Source organism: Cygnus atratus, chromosome 6 (genome assembly GCF_013377495.2).
Source record: "Cygnus atratus isolate AKBS03 ecotype Queensland, Australia chromosome 6, CAtr_DNAZoo_HiC_assembly, whole genome shotgun sequence".
Taxonomy (NCBI): domain Eukaryota; kingdom Metazoa; phylum Chordata; class Aves; order Anseriformes; family Anatidae; genus Cygnus; species Cygnus atratus.
In genome coordinates, this window is record NC_066367.1 from 23,426,389 (window position 1) to 23,443,811 (window position 17,423).

The 17,423-nt window shown below is 40.6% G+C and overlaps 1 protein-coding gene across 1 annotated transcript in view; it reads left to right on the forward strand.

Moving 5' to 3' along the window:
• The first annotated feature begins 441 nt into the window (after positions 1-441).
• LY75 (lymphocyte antigen 75) overlaps positions 442-17,423 on the forward strand; it is a 47,299-nt gene continuing 30,317 nt past the window's right edge. Inside the window, exons 1-13 of the mRNA XM_035569917.1 lie at positions 442-682; positions 2,901-3,275; positions 4,263-4,436; positions 4,705-4,869; positions 5,495-5,605; positions 7,652-7,792; positions 9,614-9,802; positions 10,467-10,624; positions 11,538-11,648; positions 12,895-12,983; positions 13,334-13,506; positions 13,683-13,879; positions 15,303-15,445. Coding sequence (XP_035425810.1) covers positions 598-682; positions 2,901-3,275; positions 4,263-4,436; positions 4,705-4,869; positions 5,495-5,605; positions 7,652-7,792; positions 9,614-9,802; positions 10,467-10,624; positions 11,538-11,648; positions 12,895-12,983; positions 13,334-13,506; positions 13,683-13,879; positions 15,303-15,445 — 2,111 coding nt within the window. The 5' untranslated portion in view covers positions 442-597. The remainder of the gene's footprint in view (positions 683-2,900; positions 3,276-4,262; positions 4,437-4,704; positions 4,870-5,494; positions 5,606-7,651; positions 7,793-9,613; positions 9,803-10,466; positions 10,625-11,537; positions 11,649-12,894; positions 12,984-13,333; positions 13,507-13,682; positions 13,880-15,302; positions 15,446-17,423) is intronic.

A 17,423-nucleotide genomic window follows, 5' to 3' on the forward strand; every position in this document is an offset into this window, starting at 1 on the left:
GGTTTTAGCTTTAATTGCTATGTGTTAATTAGGTCTGGTTCTTTGCTTTTTCTTCACTTTTTTGTCTGTTTAGAACTTCCACTTAATTTCCTTTTTACTTTAATTACTTTTTTGTTAGTTTGTTTTGAACACTATGAGGTAACTAGGCCCGGTTTTGTATTTTTTCTTGCTTTCTTCTCGATTTTGCTCGTTTTTTTCCCTCGCTTCTTTTTTCTTTCACTTTTCCCCTTTTTTCCCTCCTCGTTCTCCTTCGCTTTCCGCGTCCTTTCCTCACTTTCGCTCCCGTTCCCCCGCTCGCGAGCCCCCTTTCCTTTGTCTCCCTTGCCCCCGCGCTAACTCCGCTCCGCCCGGGACAGCCGCCCCGACCCTGCCCGGCCCGGCCCCCGCGGCCCCGACCCCGCGGCCGCCGCCCGGCCCCGCCCCGCCCCTCGCCTCAAACCCGGAGCCTCTCTTCTCCTGGCAACAAGTGACGCGCCACGGGGGCGGACCAATCCGGCCGGCCGCTCGCCGCTCGGGCCAGCCGGCGGCAGGCGCGACGCTCGGGCACGGCGAGCCCCTCAGCGCGGCCGCTCCGCGCAACTTGCGCGCCGCGGGAGCATGGGGCGGCCGGCGGGACCCGGCGTGGCCGCCTGCGGGCTCGCCTGGCTCCTCGTCTGCTGCGCGGCCCGGCGGGACCCCGCAGGTAAGCCGGGAGCCCACCTGGCTGAGGGGTGAGGGCGTGAGGCGGGGAGCCGGCGCTGCGCGGGCGCGGAGCGGTGCGGAAGGCCCTGCGGTGCGGAGCGGGCCGGCTGCTGGGCGGGCAAGGGGTGAAGAGAAAAGCCGGGCTGCCCTGCTCCGCACGGGGCCTTCCTCCTCACGGGCAGCCCCGGGGGGTGACGCTGCCCGGCCTCTCCCGGCCGCGCCGTGGCTGAGGGGGGGGCTGACCGGCTTTTTGGCTTGTCCAGCGTTGTGTGCAGAGGGGCAGGAGGAAGGCTTGTTCTTCACAAAGCAGCTCGGAAGTTTTCACCTCAAGGAAAGTCTCGGAGCTGCTGGGGCGGTGAGAGCTAGTGGCGAACAGCGCCAGCCCGTCGCCGAGCCCTGCCACCTCACGCCTTTCTGCGGCCCCTGCAGTGACAGGAGGGGGTTTGCAGCTAAAGGTGCCCCGTCAAGCTTTGTGGTAAGAGTTTGCAGCTAAAGGTGCCCCGTGAAGCTACCTGGTAAGAGTTTGTAGCTAAAAGTGCCCCGTCAAGCTTCGTGGTAAGAGTTTGTAGCTAAAGGTGCCCCGTCAAGCTTCGTGGTAAGGGCGCCGAATGGGGGGAATCGAGCACTGCTCTTCAAAAAGTGCCGCACAGAGAGGTCCGATGAGAACTGGATTTTTTGGGGGGAAATTTTAAAAAGCGGTGGTTTTGCTCTTGATGTAAGAGTGAAGGTTATGCAGGAAGAAGTGAAAGAAGAATGAGGAAAGGGGAGATCTGGGGAAAAGCATAGAGCAACTTACAAGAAACTGAAAGATGAAAGTCTGGAGGGGACAATAAGAAGCAAAAGGAAGATAAAGTGTGGCAAAAGCACAGGGTAAAAAGATACCACAAAAGCAGGATTGGCTGCTTAAAATATATTATTTAGTTAATAAAGAGTATGAAAGAGAGGGTTGGTTAAAACGTGCACTTAGAAAAAGTCACCTCCGTGGTGGCTGACTTAGAGATTCTTCTTTACAGTTTGACCAGCTCAGTACCATTTAGACTATTTGGCACTTATGCAGTGGAAAATACACTAGTATACTGGGAAATAGTGGTAAAATTCACTGAATAACATCACTGAATATTTTCCTTGCTGTTCAGCCAAACCTATTATTAAGTCATATTAAAAAAACGCAGTAGGAATGTGATTGACAGTGCATTACTATTAAATACAAAACACTACTCAGCAGATTCCTTATTTAAGCAGCAGAGTAATAGCCTTGTGGGTCTGGGACAGCAGAGGTCCTTTTCAGCCTGGTTAGCGAACATTTTATACTGGGGGGCCATCTTTACTGTGTCATAGAAATAGTTCTAGGCCATTTTTTTTCCTGGCTAGTTTAAACCCACTGCCACTTGTCACAGAGGTGTTACACTGTCAGAGGCATCAGCTTGTAACAGTGAGGTGATCCATATCTCTTTAAAATTAAATGTTATGCTTTGCCAGCTCTCTTTTTTTTTTTTTCTTTTAAGTGACAAGCTAAGTCACAGCTGAAAGTGGAACTAGCGTTCCTGTGTCATTTTGAAAATGATACTCCTAATGTTTTGTCTGGGATCTTAGGGGCCCTGCATTTTGTTCATGTGTAGTTTTGCAGTGAGCTGAATATTCATTCGAAAAATCTCTCCCTCAAAAAGCAGTACCAGTTTTTTTAGTAATGATGCAGTTGCACCCATGAGCTGGTTCAAGCGTGAGCCCATCCTGCTATCAGTCTTACACGGTAGACAGTTTAGAAAAAAAAAAGTGCTTACTAACTGAGGATTATTATTAATTATATTTTATGTTGCCTGTGGTGTGTTACTGCATTTGCATCAAAGACAAGATTCTTAACTCACTAAGCTTGCAAATTAATCAGGGATTGATCCAATCAGTATGTGTTATAATTAAAAGATGATTTTTGTTTGATAGAATTGGACTTAGAAAACAGCCTCATTTTATCCCCTCGTTTTATAATAACTTTGGAAGAGACTTTTTTGTTGTTGTTACTGAAGGAAAGAATACTCGCTAAAGTGCAGGAATATGTACTTACTGGTAAGCTGCAGTAAGAGACCGAGTATAATGTAAAAACAGCTGTCACTGTACTTTTCTGCTAGTGTGCCTCAGAATGTGATTAAACTTTTTAAAAGAACTTCCTCTGAAAGTGATACTGATTCATACTCTTACGTGGATATTGATTTGTTCCTACCCAGGCAACAATGCCTTTACCATTCGCCATGACACACTGAACAAGTGCATACAAGTTAAAAACTCACGGATAGTGATAGATGACTGCAAAGAGACAAGTGAAGCTTTATGGAAGTGGGTATCCCAGAATCGCCTTTTTCATCTGGGATCCAGGCAGTGCTTGGGACTTGATATATTCACCAAATTACCATCTCGCCTGAAAATGGTTGATTGTAACTCAGAACTAATGCTGTGGTGGCGATGTGCTGACGCTTCTATCATTGGTGCATCGCAGTACAAGGTGACTGTGAAGACTACCTATGTAACTGCAAACATAAATGCATCAGACCAGTGGAGAAGCAACAATTCCTCTGATGATATATGTCGGTATCCTTACCATGGTAAGTTTGTACTGGGGTTTGGATGGAGAATAGTTTTTTTTTCCCCCTACATTTATGACAATAAATTCAGAAAATTAATCATATGAAAAGACTGATCAATAAAGCAATAGAATGTTTTGCTGTAGAGAGATACTGATATTCAAGTATGAATCTTAACTATTTTAAGAAAAAAATATATATCTACACAGCTGGAGAAGTTGTGTTACCAAGTAGCTTTCTCAGCATGTTTAAAACCACCCCCATATTTTTGTGACAACCTGTTATGAAATATCAGCTGCATCGTATCAGAACTGAAACTGTCCTCTTCACAGAGATGTGTATTTTTCTGTTACCTTAAAAGTAGGATTTGTACAGCTGGTAGACTGTACAATCAAATTCAGCATGTGCTGTCAGTTCGCAGCCTGTTGGACTGTTTGGAACCATGTTTGTTTTAGTCTGGTAGTCTATTCACTTGCCATGGCATTTTTTTAGCTTTCATCTAAAATTTAATGAGTGCAGAAAGAAGCGGTAGAAACTTGCTTTATCCTATTTGAGAGGAGAAATTTCATTGTATTTGATTTTTTTTTTCAAAGTGGCCAGGCTGAAGAGCCCAGTAGGCTCCAGTTTGCAATAAGTTTTCACTCTTCTGAGTCTGTTGATTACTACAACCTTGTTCTGTAGTATTCTGTGTGAACCATCTGGATTTCAACAGGACAACGTATTTGTCCCTGACTTACCAGGAAGGGGGAAGGATATTTCCAATGTGTTACGCATCACACAGAGGAAAAAGTACAGAAAAATATTTTCTTCTCATTTCTTTCAGTTCTGGCATTGCTACATATTATCTAGAACAAGATACTGTGTTTTAAGTCCACAAGCGTGATTTGGGTGCTTTTAAATTAACCATGTCTGTACAACCAATAACAATATATTTTGGTGTCCTTTGCTTGCCCAGACAACTTGTATCTAATCCTTTATTAATTTTTACTTTATTTTTCCCTGGTACAGAGATTTATACCAAAGATGGGAACTCCTATGGGAAACCCTGTGAGTTCCCCTTTCTGTATAATGACACCTGGCATCATGACTGCATTCAGGATGAAACACACACGGGTGGGAAATGGTGCGCCACATCTGAAGATTATACTCATGATGGAAAATGGGGGATCTGCTTACAGCCAGGTGTGTTGGGTTTTTAAATAGTCATCCAAGCATTCTGTCACTTCATGTCTGTACGTACAGCTCCACCTTGGCGTAACACCTCACTGGTAAGCTGGGTAAAAACAGGTCACATTTCTTCTGCAGCCTTGACAGCACACACTTACTCTGCAGTATATGTGATTTCAATGTAAAAATACATAAAGTTTCAATATTACAGTTTTTGTTTTGAAACGTTCCTGATATTTCATTATAGCCATAGTTAAACGTACCTTCTGCTTCCTTTAAACAGAGGATGGCTGTCAGGATATCTGGGAACATGATCCGGGGGCTGAAAGTTGCTACCAATTTAATACACAGTCTGCTCTTTCTTGGAAGGAAGCTTATATTTCATGTCAAAAGCAAGGGGGAGATTTACTTAGCATCCAAGATGCATCTGAACTGAGTTACGTACAAGGTAGGTGTATTTATTCACGTATGAATAGGAAGTGTAGTTAAGTAACATCAGTGAAGACAACATTTTAGTTTCTGTCTTTAAATCCTGGGTTAAAACTTGATCGTGATTAAACTTGGTGCTCTACTTAGTGTAACAAAAACTGAGGTGCTGATCTAACTTTAGAAGAATGGGTTTCTTTTGTTTGTTTGTTTGCTTTTAAGTTTATCTGTGTGACTTTGTTGCGGTGGCTAGCTCTTGTTCTTATGTATAAGTAACGTTCCCAAAATCTCAAATATGGGCCAGAGTGGCAGTTCATTGGGGTGTATGCACACTTATTACACTGGTGTTTTAGCAGCATGTTAGCATCTTGTGTAATCATTCTCGCTGATGTTCAGGCTTGGCCTGGAGGAACTATCAGTGTGCTTTTGAGAATACAAAATCAAATGTTGAATACCTGGAGGCGCTGGGAGGGGAGACGTGGTTGAATTCCTCCTCGATTCAAGAAAAGTTGCACATCTGATTGTAGCAGCAATTTTTTTCCCCTTCTAATGCAAGCCCTGTTAGATAACGTTTTTATTTTGGAAGAGACCAATAAGGGATGAGTATTTTATACTAATTGTTTTCTTGAATAATAATAAATATCCAGCTAAAGATGACATCGCTGAGATCTTTTGGATTGGCTTAAATCAACTGGACGTTTCTGGAGGTTGGCAGTGGTCAGATCACAAGCCTTTGAATTTTGTCAACTGGCATCCAGGTAATGGTGTTTCTGGTGGTATTAACAATATTTAGAACAGAAACTAGCGTTATCCTTTTTTCTTTTTATTTATCTCCTCTTCTCTTTTTCATTGGACTTCATCAAAACAATCATTGCTCTATTTCTGTTAAAAGTTCAGGAGGCATCCTTTCCTTCTAGAGAGTGAATCTTTCTCCACTAATTCTCTATTTATGGTATATTAGGGGAAATCTCTAACTTGAATGATATCTTTGAGGTCCGTTTTAGCAAAGGAGGCTACCGCTGCCGTAGCTGCTAAATTTCTCCTCTCACTGACAGGATGGAGTTGACTTCCCTCAAATATTACAATGATTGATGTTTGTGCAAGAAATGACATTACTTAGAAATCTTCAAGGTTGCTTACATTTGTTCTGAGGTGAAGATGAAAGAAGTGTAAAACCTTTGAAAACCCTTTTCTAATTACTTCCAAGTTCCTATAGAATCAGTGAGAGTCTTGTTTGATCGTAATTTTCAGCATGTATTTGTAATATTCTCAGAAATATGATGTGGATATTGATATATGAGAATCCTGGAGGAGTAATAGTCAGGAATTCTGTAGCTAACATTGTTCTGTCATTCAAGCTGAGTGTGACCTTTTTAAAATGGAATTCTCTTTTCCTTCAGTTTCTAGAATAGTTTTATTCCATTAGGCTGTGACATTAATTCTGTGAAAAGAGAAGTGGTTTCTGTTACTTTTTTAAGATTTGCTGAGAAATGTCTGTTAGATTTTCCAAATGTAGTCTCTTCTTCTTCTTTTTTTTTTTTTTTTGGAAAGCTTAAGGACTTTTCTGCTCCTTGCTGCATCTTCTGCAACTGTAGTGACCCTGTGGGACTGTAATGCAGTGCTAGAGACTAGACTATGCTGAGATACAGTAGGATAGTTCAGTCTGCAGTCCTGGCACACTTACTAATTTTACTGAGAAATTCTAGCTTAAATGTACAGGTATGAAATTGTAACAAATATGTTTTGAAGTCACCAGTATTATTTCAGCTGCTGGACTAGTCTTGTCATCAACAAGTTAGAGCTGCAGGGCAGAAGGGATCTCAGATGGTTCCCAGTCCAGCTCCTGAGCCCTGTGCATCAGGTTGCTTAGGCCTGTCCAGCCACACTTTAGTGTTTCCTTAGATGGAGATACTTCAGCCTCTCTAGGCCACCTATTCCAGTTATTGAATACCCTTGTTATGAAAAATACTTATGAATATTTACCTGGAATTTGTTATCTGCAAGCTGTCTGCTTTGCTTCTTGTCACTTCACTGTATACCTCTGAAAAAAGCCTGGTCCTGTCTCCTCTTGCATGAAGAACTAAGCTCCCCCCTGACACTTTTCTGTGTGAGGCTGAACAAACTCAGTGCAGGGGAAACAGGTGCCTTGTGTGGGGCACAGGTGGGGTTTGCATTAGGCTTCAAAGAAAGAGAGCCAAAAGGTACTGTTGGAAGGGGGCTCCAGGGGAAGCTGGGGACTACAAAATGAGTTCTCCTATGCAAAATTTTTGATTTGGGGCTGTTGTGGTTTAGCCCGGCTGGCAGCTAAACACCACACAGCCGTTCACTCACCCTCCCCCCTCCCTCTCTGGGATGGGGGAGAGAAACGGGGAAACTGTCCTAACTGAAACCAGGACAGGGGCCTCGTCCGTTAAGGTAAGAATTATGGTTATATTTGCGAAACTGCAGAACTGTGTTTGGAGTTGGTCTGGAAAGAGACTGCCAAAGGAAACTGAGAGCTGCAAGAAGGGTTCTCCCCTGAGATATTTCTAGTCTGGGAAAGTGCTCGGCCAAAGGTTTGTTGTATTGTAAATAGAACATTCTGCCTGGTTAGATGATTAAATGTTGGAATGGAAGTCCTGATACCTTGGTTCTGTAACTTTCTCTCTCACAAAAACGTTTCTCTGGGACCTGTGGTAGGACAGGTGCCTTCATTCAAAGCAAGTTATGTTCTTCAAATACAGGGTGCTGTAATATGCAGCATATATTACTGCGTTGAAAAGCTCACTGATAACTTGTGCTCTTTTATTTTTTTCTGCCTATAGATATGCAGAGTTTGTCCCCTCTGGATGGAGCTAGCTGTGTGGCGATGAATGCTGCCTCGGGTCAGTGGCAGAGTTATCACTGTGGGACTCAACTTCCGTATGTTTGCAAGAAGTCATTCGATGAAGCATCAAACCTCCCAGGTAGGACAGCTTGCATGTTTGTTTCTGTGTGTTAGTATGTGAGTAATGTTCACTTATGCAGTCTTTTTCTTCCTTCCCAAGCCTTCATAGGCATCTCTGCCAAAACACTTCATGGCAGCTTTGGGTATTTTAGCAGAGCAGAATCAAACTCTCTATCTTCGGTCTCAAGATGATCTATCACAAACAGCTTTCATTTTTCACAGCTTTCTCATTCACACATAAAGCATTTCCCAGCACAGTCCTGCCCTTTTCATCATGTTTTTTTCTCCATAGCTTGTGCTTTTTTTCATGTGCAGCTGGAAGTCTGGAACTGGCAATTGCACCTCAAAGCTTTCCATCACTGCATTAAGACCATTTCTCTCACTGTTGGAGTGTATTAACATAAAATGAGACCTACCTGGGACCTGGTTCAAACTCTGTTGAATTCAAATAAAAGTAATTAAATGACCTTACCATCTTTTGAAACCAAGCCCAGCAATGGAAATCAAGAGTGCAAGAGTTGGTAATTCTCCCAGTGTGTAATCTTTATTGGATCTGTTACTTTTATCTTGCTAGAGCAGATGATAACACAATGGGGAAAAACGGAGCAGTTTAAAGCTTCATTCTTTCTTCCCACCACACAAATACGCATACAGTGCTTTAGTTCTTACAGTGTTCAGCTCTGACATATAACTTCTGCCATGCTTTTGGCAGTTTACCTACACCTGGATGTCCAACCCTTCCCATGTCCACGGCCTGTTCTTCCATTGGTGCTTTGGCAATACCCAGTTCACAGGGCTCAAAAGTGCGGTGCTCTCGTGAGGAAACTTTCACTGGAAGATGATTGTCCTTGAATGAGGGGTAGAGATAGAGGATAAAGGGAATGAAACAGTGGCCTGCGGGTGGCAAGTGACATATAGTGTCTCTGGCTATGGCATGTTCTTTCCAGCTCCCCCAGGGAAGATATGTGCCATTAAGGAAAAAAAAAAAAAAAAAAGTAAGCCATATAAATTAACTTAAACTGGGTCAAAATTATAAACGATCCCCGAAAAACTAATTTTTGGTTACCTAATCTGATTTTTATCTTAACACTAATCCACATCAGTTCTCTGGCTCCTCGCTGGGGTATGTGATGATGGTACTAATATTTATACATTGTTTTAATAATTATAAACCAAAATTCTTGTGACTTGAGCATATTATTTTATATTTTGAAACAGAAAAGCTTTTAACATACACCTTTTTCAGCATGCATAAAAACAGTCTGAATTCTTGAATATCTTAGTTTTCAGAATAAGAATTATTTAAAACTAAACATTTGTTTCATTCTGAGTCATTCAAAATTGTTCTTTTTCATGGTACTGCTCTAAACATGGATAATAATGCCCTATAAAAGTACAAACCCCTGCTGGAGCAAAACAAGCAACTTTTTGTTGAAGCTGCTGTCCTGCAATGAAGTAACTTGTTTTGCCTTTAATTGCTCTTGTAATGTTACTTATAGTTTCAGAAGTAACTTTCACTTACACTAAGACCAGCTTAGTAAGAATTCCAGCTTTTTACTCACTTCCACTAACTACTTTCTCCTCTTGCCCACCTTGTGGCCCCAGAATACTACTAATCCCCATAATGGTGCTCAGTCAGCTTTATTTGCTTGACTAAATTGTGACCCTTCCTTAAAACATCAGCCCTGAAGAGCTGTGCTGTTTATCTGTGAACAAATTCTGATTGCTGCTTTGTCTGCTTTCAGGGTGCTGGCACATTTAAGACATGAACAAAATACCAACCCAATGCACCAGTCAATGTAAAATAAAACCTTCTAATTCAGTTTCTCTTCATTATTAGAGTTCTGGAGACACTTGGATACTCAATGTGATATGGGCTGGCTTCCCCACAATGGTTTTTGCTACCTGCTGGTACACAGCCAGGTTCCTTGGAGTTCAGCAGATCAACTGTGCAAAGCAAATAAGAGTAACCTCATCAGCATACACTCCTTGACAGATGTGGAACTGGTTGTTACAAAGCTTCATAATGGTGAGTTGGGATACTTGTAAAAGTCAAGCACCAAGTGCTGTGCATCTTAAATTACAAACTGCTTTTCATGGTCCAGCATGTGATTGTGAGAACTTGTAGCTCTAAATGAAGGTGTTAATGCTGAGCTTGTACACAGGCTGTTGCTGAGTTCAGGTCCAGTCCCTTTGTATTAGCTCTTGTTTTAATTTAATCTATTTTATTCATGTATTTATTTATTGAATGGGCCAGCTTGCCTAATTCCTAATGCCTAATACCTGTTCAATTTTCTCATTCGAACAGAGTCTTAGATAGTTGGGTTGGATATTTGACTGCTGGGTCATTGAACTAACAAAAATGATCTGTACTTTGTAGTCTTATGTTTTTGTCTGCACAGTAAAAATAAGATTTTGTTTGAGCTTCTTTTCTTGTGCGTTCATTATTTTCTGTATTTTTTTTCCTGTTTGTTACCTTCTCTGTGAAGTGTACTCACATTCATGAATATAATGTATGATTTAAAAATAAATTGGGCTTGTCTCAAATTTCCTTTCTCATTGTAATAATAATAAAAAAAGCATTATGCTTTTAAGTAGAATGTGAACTCAGCAAAACTATTTTTTATCACTCCTTTCTAATTAGTTTAAGGATTATTCTGAAACCTCCGTGTTGCCCTAATTTTAAATTACAGATGCTAAAGAAGAAGTGTGGATGGGTCTCAGGAATAAAGACGTACCAACCTTGTTCAAATGGTCGGATCACTCAGCTGTGGATTTTACGTATTGGGATCAGAATGAACCAAAAGTTCCTTTTAACATCACTCCTAACTGTGTGTCATATTCAGGCAAGGTAGGAACATGGCGTTGGTTTTTTTTTTTTTTTTTTTTTCCATCATAGTAGTGGTGACATTGTGTGTGAAAGTCAAGAGGGGTAAATCAGAAGAACGATTTTATTTTTGGAATAATCTTTAAAATGCAGATAACCATTTGATTAAAAGAGAGCTTCTTAAAACTATTTAGCCAACACTTGTTAGTTATGTGCCACAAAGAACAGCAGAAATTGCTTACAGCTCTGAGACTGTCACTGCTGTTGACCAACTAGTTGTCCCTGTTGCTCAGAATTTTGGATTATGCTATTTTTGCTTGTCTATGGCAGAGAGCTGGGAAGGAGGTGGGACCAGCTTTTGAGAGGAGAAGCTGTCTTCAGTCACTTCTGGAATCAATTTGGGCCTCCCCATTTAAGGATGGGTAGTGAGATATGTTGGTGAGAGAAGAGGAAGTGGATAAGGACAGCTGGGAGGGAGAGAACAGAAGCAGCAAGGAGTGGGTAGGGGAAAGAAGGTCTCAAAGATGAATGTTGGGAGAAGCAGGCTGTATTCCATCCTCCCAGTTCCAGTAGAAAAGTGGGATGAGCAATTGCCTGCTGTGCTGTCCACTGAAGCTCACGTGCCCCTCAGCTCTCTGCAGTGAGCTGAGCCCACCTGCCCTGCACCTTCTCTGATCCACGAGAATGCTGGTGCTCCCCTGGCCTATTTCTTTCCTTTTCAGAGGTGATCCAGAGTTATCCCATCTCCACATTGTCAGTTTTCTCTCTTCCTTCAAAACGTGTCCCTATGCATGTAATCCAGGGTATCCCACTCTCAATGTTTTTGCAAGTACAAGTAACTGAGGCATTGCGGCTTTCCCACTTCCAAAAACTCTGCTCCTGCACTATGGAAATATTTTAGTATTTTAAATACTCTTTTTTCCTTTCCTTCTAATAGTTGGGACAGTGGAGAGTCAAATCCTGTGAAGAAAAACTGAAATATGTGTGTAAGAAAAGAGGAGAGATTTTGAATGAAACGAAATCAGATAAAAGCTGCTCATATGATGAGGTAATAGAAAGTCTGCATATCTTTTACCTTCACTTAGTTCAGAAGCCTGTATTAAATTACTTATTCTCTCTACTTCCTATTTCCTTAATGCCTGTAAAATAAAGCATGTGGAACATCTTGGCTGAAAAAGAACATTTTTATAATATGAGCCAAATTTGGTGTGTCTTCAGATTCTCCTATGAAGGGTCTGGATGTATTACCACTCTGTTTATGGGTGAAAGTGTTATGAGGTTGGACCCAGGAGGTGTGTTTTATTCATTTGTTTGGAAAAAAATAATAATCTGATTTTATTAGGTATGTTGTCGCTAATGCCATTTGTTCTGTAGTTTCTGTTTTAAACATCGTTTTTAATTTAGGATAAGCACTTTGCAACATAAGGATGTGCAGAGATAAATGTGCAGAGATAAATGAGAAGGATTAGGTTTCTGCTATGTTTCACTTGGCTCTCATCTTTGTTGACTTGAATGAAGTTTTTTGTTTTGTTTTGTTTTTTTAGTTGTAACATGTTATAGTGTAAATAGGTCTGGAAGTCTTTTCTGTTTTGAACAATCTTGGGATGGAGTTACTAGCTACTCAGAATTCTTTTGTTAAGTTTTATGTGGTGTCTTGCCTGCAACAGAAAGCGTATTTACCCCATATCTTCCTTTCTTTACAACCTGGGGGTATTCTTACTCTGTCTTTTCAGAGACTGCCAGTGGTTACAGCTTTCTGTGCTGTTCAGACACCAGTGCATTGGTAGGCCTAGCAAAGAGCACAGTAATATTCCTTGAAATTTCCATGTAACTATGGGGGAAAGATTTGAATAAGAGAATTTTTGTAAGTTCAAACATTTTCTGTATAAAGGATTTTTTTTTTGGAAGTAAAGAAATGCTAATAACGCCCTTTTATTATTCCTCTGTTTGAATCCTGGCGTTGGTGGAACAGCATCAGAACTCCTATTGTTTTGAATGGGACTAGGCTGTCACCCTTGTGTTTCTCTCTCTAAATGCACATAGCAGTCAGAAGACTTTGCACAGTTGAGCTAAAACAGTGGTGTATTTTATTTCTGTGGTTGCATTATTTCTTAGAACTGTGAATCCGAGAGTTGATAATACTGCACCCTGTGTGTGATGTGCTGCATTTCTTTCTTGTATATGCTTGTCAGCTTGTGTACGCCAACCAATGTTAGCAGTGATTCCTGTTCTCCTGCAGATAATGCCTAAATTAGGTTGTTAAGTATAAATGTGTTTTTTTGTTCTTTAACCAGGGATGGGAGATGCATGGAAACTACTGTTACAGGATTTATAAAACAGAAGTTTCATTTGGAGCACAGTGCAATCTTACAGTAACAAACAGGTAAAGTAATTTCTGTAATTTATTTGTGTGCTTTATAGTAGGATCCTGGATATGCAGTCATCAAACCTCCATATTCTAAGCAATGGTTTAAAACAGAAAAAATAGACGTAGAATTGCTACTGCAGAGAACTGACAAACTATGTTTTCCGTGGTGTGACCATGGCAAACCTACAGTGTAAAGGCTTCTCAGATGTATTTGAATTCCCAGCCTGCTGACGCCTTATTGAATACAGGACTGCCTGGACAAGCATTTGAACTAACTCATGTAATAATATGCCTGGTTTTCAGATTGACTCAGTAGTTTCAGTTATCTTTCAAATATTGACTGAGATTAATCTGTGAATTTTCAGATTTGAGCAAGAATTTATAAACAGTCTGATTAGAAAGTACACCAAAGTTGAAGAAAAATACTTCTGGACTGGTTTGCAAGATATTAGCCATACAGGAACATATTCCTGGGGTGCAGTGGATGGGGAAAAAAATGAAGCTGTGACATATACTAACTGGAATTCCTTGCAACCAGGTAAACGTAACAAATTCTTAAAAAATTTAAAAATGCTATCATTTTACATTCAGCAAGCATTGGAGCACCATGTTAGGGGACTCCAAGGATGAAATAAAATAGTCATTCAGAAATCTCTGTATTTTTGGAAAACCAACCAATGGCTTTAAATATTTCTTTGGTGGCTTAAATTTCAGAGTTCTCAGGAGGATGTGTGGCCATGCCCAGTGGGAGGTCTGTTGGAAAGTGGGAAACTAAGGACTGTAAAACCACAAAAGCATTTTCTGTCTGTAAAAAGTACATTGGGCTGCCCAAGGAACCAGAAGTGCTTCCGAAGCCATCTGATCCCTGTCCTCCTGGGTGGCACAATGGATCAGGCCTTGCCTGCTACAAGGTAAGAAGTTTTTCCTATTGGATGTTAATTGTTTGTTACTGTCTTGCAGCAAGTATGTGATTAGCCATTTTATGTCTTATGACTGCTCTGAAGGATATTTCAAAGGACGTATTACACAGGGAGGAAAAATTCTTGCTGATTTACATTGATGCACAAGAACATCTGGAGGCATTCATCCTGTGCTGGTTTTCAAAAGATGCAGTGTGCCTCTCCCTCTTGATCGGTGGCCAGCTCTGCACATTAGAGCTGAGTGGGGTGACAGCATTCACCTCCTGCTTCCATCTCAGGAGCCCAGTACGGATGGAGGGTGCCATGTCTGTATCTTAGCCTGATTGCCATCATCCAGTACACAGACACCTGAATAAGAAAGGAAGGTGCTTTGAATCTCCTTCCCTTGTACTCTTAAGAGTGTAGATGGGGAAGATGAGATTTTTTCTGGTTTGAATGTGGATATCAAACTTCTTAAAAAACAAAACAAAACAAAAAACACTGCCTCGGTTGCATTTTACTGTTTCTGAAATAAACAGTGGAAGTAAATAGTCATGCTGTTAGCTGAAATGGCTTAAATAAATTCGCATTTAGAAGTGCACCTTTTTTCTTACTATTAAGAATCTAATCAAGGTAAAACTGAGGCTGTTTATTGGATTGTGTGTTCATTATTTCTAGATCCAATGCCTGCAATGAACTGTGTCCTGTACACAGCTCATGTAGCAAAGTGGGGAAACGCAACTCGCATAACAAGGCTGTGGGCAAGGATCCCAAATGTGTGGGTCTTGCTGATGTGCAGCATAGTTGTCCCTGCTCAGCCGATGGGGTGTGACAGCTGGCTCTGGCAGTTTCTCCAAAACTCTTGTTGACCAAGTGCAGCATGTCTGTGCAGAGAGATCCTGCTGACGGGAATTGGCTTGGACTGAAGTCAAGGGGATCAAGTGAATATGTTAGCTGAGGTGTATGAGCCAAGTACAAAAACTGACACACGCAGGTAGCAAAGAAGGTGCTGAAGAACTTTTTTCACCTTTAGCACCCAAATGGGCTTGGTGTCAGTGGAAACTGGGTTTTGAAGTTCACTGTACGTTTTAAAGAACACCATCACTTAAAACATAATTTGGCTTGCAGTTTTGGAATGAGTTGGGTGTTGTTTTCTAAAAATCTTTCTGGTAAAGAAAAACAGAGAAATTCTGCCATATGGAATATGTTGCATTTGAAACAAATTTTGTCAGCTAAACTTCAAAGTCTCACTGTTGTTGAACAAACTGGAACAAATAAAATAATTAAGAAGTCAGGTTTAAAATCAAGATCTCTCCCTATGGAGATACGCGTTATTCATTCCAGCAAGAGGTGTCCATATCTGAGTAGTGCAACAGAGTTTTAAAAATGTTGTCACTTGTGTCATTTTCTACTCTGATGGCTGGTTGTTGCGAAGTTCTTCCACAGTGAAAGAGTACTGCGAACCAGGACTTGGGAAGAGGCAGAAAGGTTCTGTGAAGCACTAGGAGGCCACCTTCCTAGCTTTACTAATACAGAAGAAATCAAGGCACTTCATTCTATCCTGAGAAGAATAATCAGGTAACAAAACAGCCATGGACTACAATTTTGATTTCAGTCACACACACGGGTGTAGATCGTAAATGCTGCTGCTGACCCCAAATGGCAAGTATGAGACAGTGTACACTGACTGTTTCCCACAGTAAACAGCTAGATGTGGCATTTGAACTGCTGGCATGTCACTGCCTTCCTGGAAAATGTCATGGGAGTACAGCTTGGGCAAATGTTTCACATTGCTAGAGGGAATGCAAGAAAAGAGATATTTACTTTGAGCATCTTCGATTGCTCAAATTTAAGTCTGTGTTGTTTCCTTCTTTATGCTGAATTTTGGTACAACTGCATTGTAGCTGCTCCTATTCTTTACTGATACATTCTTTAAAGATGAGTTATTACTTCAGTTTTTCAAATAGGTCTCATTTTTATTCATGAAATGCTTCTTGACTAAATTGGGTGCTATTTTTTTTTTGAAAATGTGAATAATGTAGTGTCCAGCAATCTGGTTGGCAGAGATCCCATTTGGCATAACGGCACTAACACTATATGGGCATTAGATGGGTGTGTTGAGTTTTCTGGTATCAACAAATGAAATGCTACATAATTTATGAATCTAAGGCTTTTTATTTATTCAAAGGAACTGTCACTGCAAAGCTTTATTAGGCACTGGTGTGATGTCAGATCCTCGTGTAATATGCTTTTTTGATTGGCAGCCTGGTTTTTCAGAACTTTTGCCAGCTTAAACTCAAATGCTGCCAGTTATGTGATCCTAATTTATTTCACCAACAAACAAAATCAGGATTATTTTAGAAGCTGCCAGTGTACAATGCTGTGATTAAATTTTAAAATTTGATGACTGAAGAGATGCCTTCTCGAAAACCCAGTGAACCTTTTTTTAGAAGTGCACAAGTCATGAAAATTACTTAATGTTTATGTTACTAAAAGACAAAACCAAACTCATATGCTCTATAAATAGATGGCTTAGTTTGTTAAAAGCCACTTGTGACTCCTTTGCTAAAGTGACTAAAGTGCCTGAAATAAAAATCAGTGCAGAGATTATTTTTAGCTACAGATCTTAGTACACTGTTTTGCAATTACAGATTTTGTTTTAGTGTGCCTAATTTACTATCAAATATGAATAGAGAATTAACTAGTTTTTATTTTCCTACTATTCCTACAAATATTTGGAAGTACATTTCAGCCTGAAGTCTCTCTCTGGTATTAATTGTAGTTAATGGCCTTTTTTTGGTTAGGAGTTTAAAGCTGAAAACTTGTCATTCCAGAAAGCCATCTGAGACATGATGCTTATGCAGTTCCCATATTTCAGAAACTCCCTGAAAGAAGGAGGGTCCCAGTACTTCAGTATTATTTTAGCAGGGCTTAAACAAGGGGCAATATATTGAGCCCACTATATAAATATGGGGCAATATATCGAATGCAGAATAAGTTGACTTTGTCAGAGTTGCAGTAACTGCATGTGTCCAGTATAAACCAAAACACAGTATTTTGTCAGGATTAACCTCTTTTGAAACATTGCAGAACTTCCTGAATAGAAATACAATAGTTTTGGTATTGCCTTGATAAAGCATTTTAAATAATGTTTGTTTAGACAATGTAATGAGATGTTTAATTTGGTTATACTTTCAAATTAATTACTCAGAAGTGGTGATTATATGAAGCATTTTAGAGATCAAGAGTGATATGGGTAGCTTGTCTGAAAATAAGCTCATTTGATAAAGGAGAGAGGAAAACAAGTGAATTACTTCACCAAGAACAACAGACAGTTCAGGTAACTGGGAGAAATCATCCTAAGGTAATGTTAGGAGAGATTAGCTGCCAGAGTTTTCTGGCGTGCAGTTTGTCCTGCATTTACGCAGTGCAAAGTCTGACCTGAAGTATTCATTCAGTGCAGTTATTTTGGCTCAGTGAAGGACCACACCTTGGCTTTTTTTTTTTTTTTCCCTTGCACAGTTCTCCGGTGACTCATTGAGAACTGTTTGTTTTT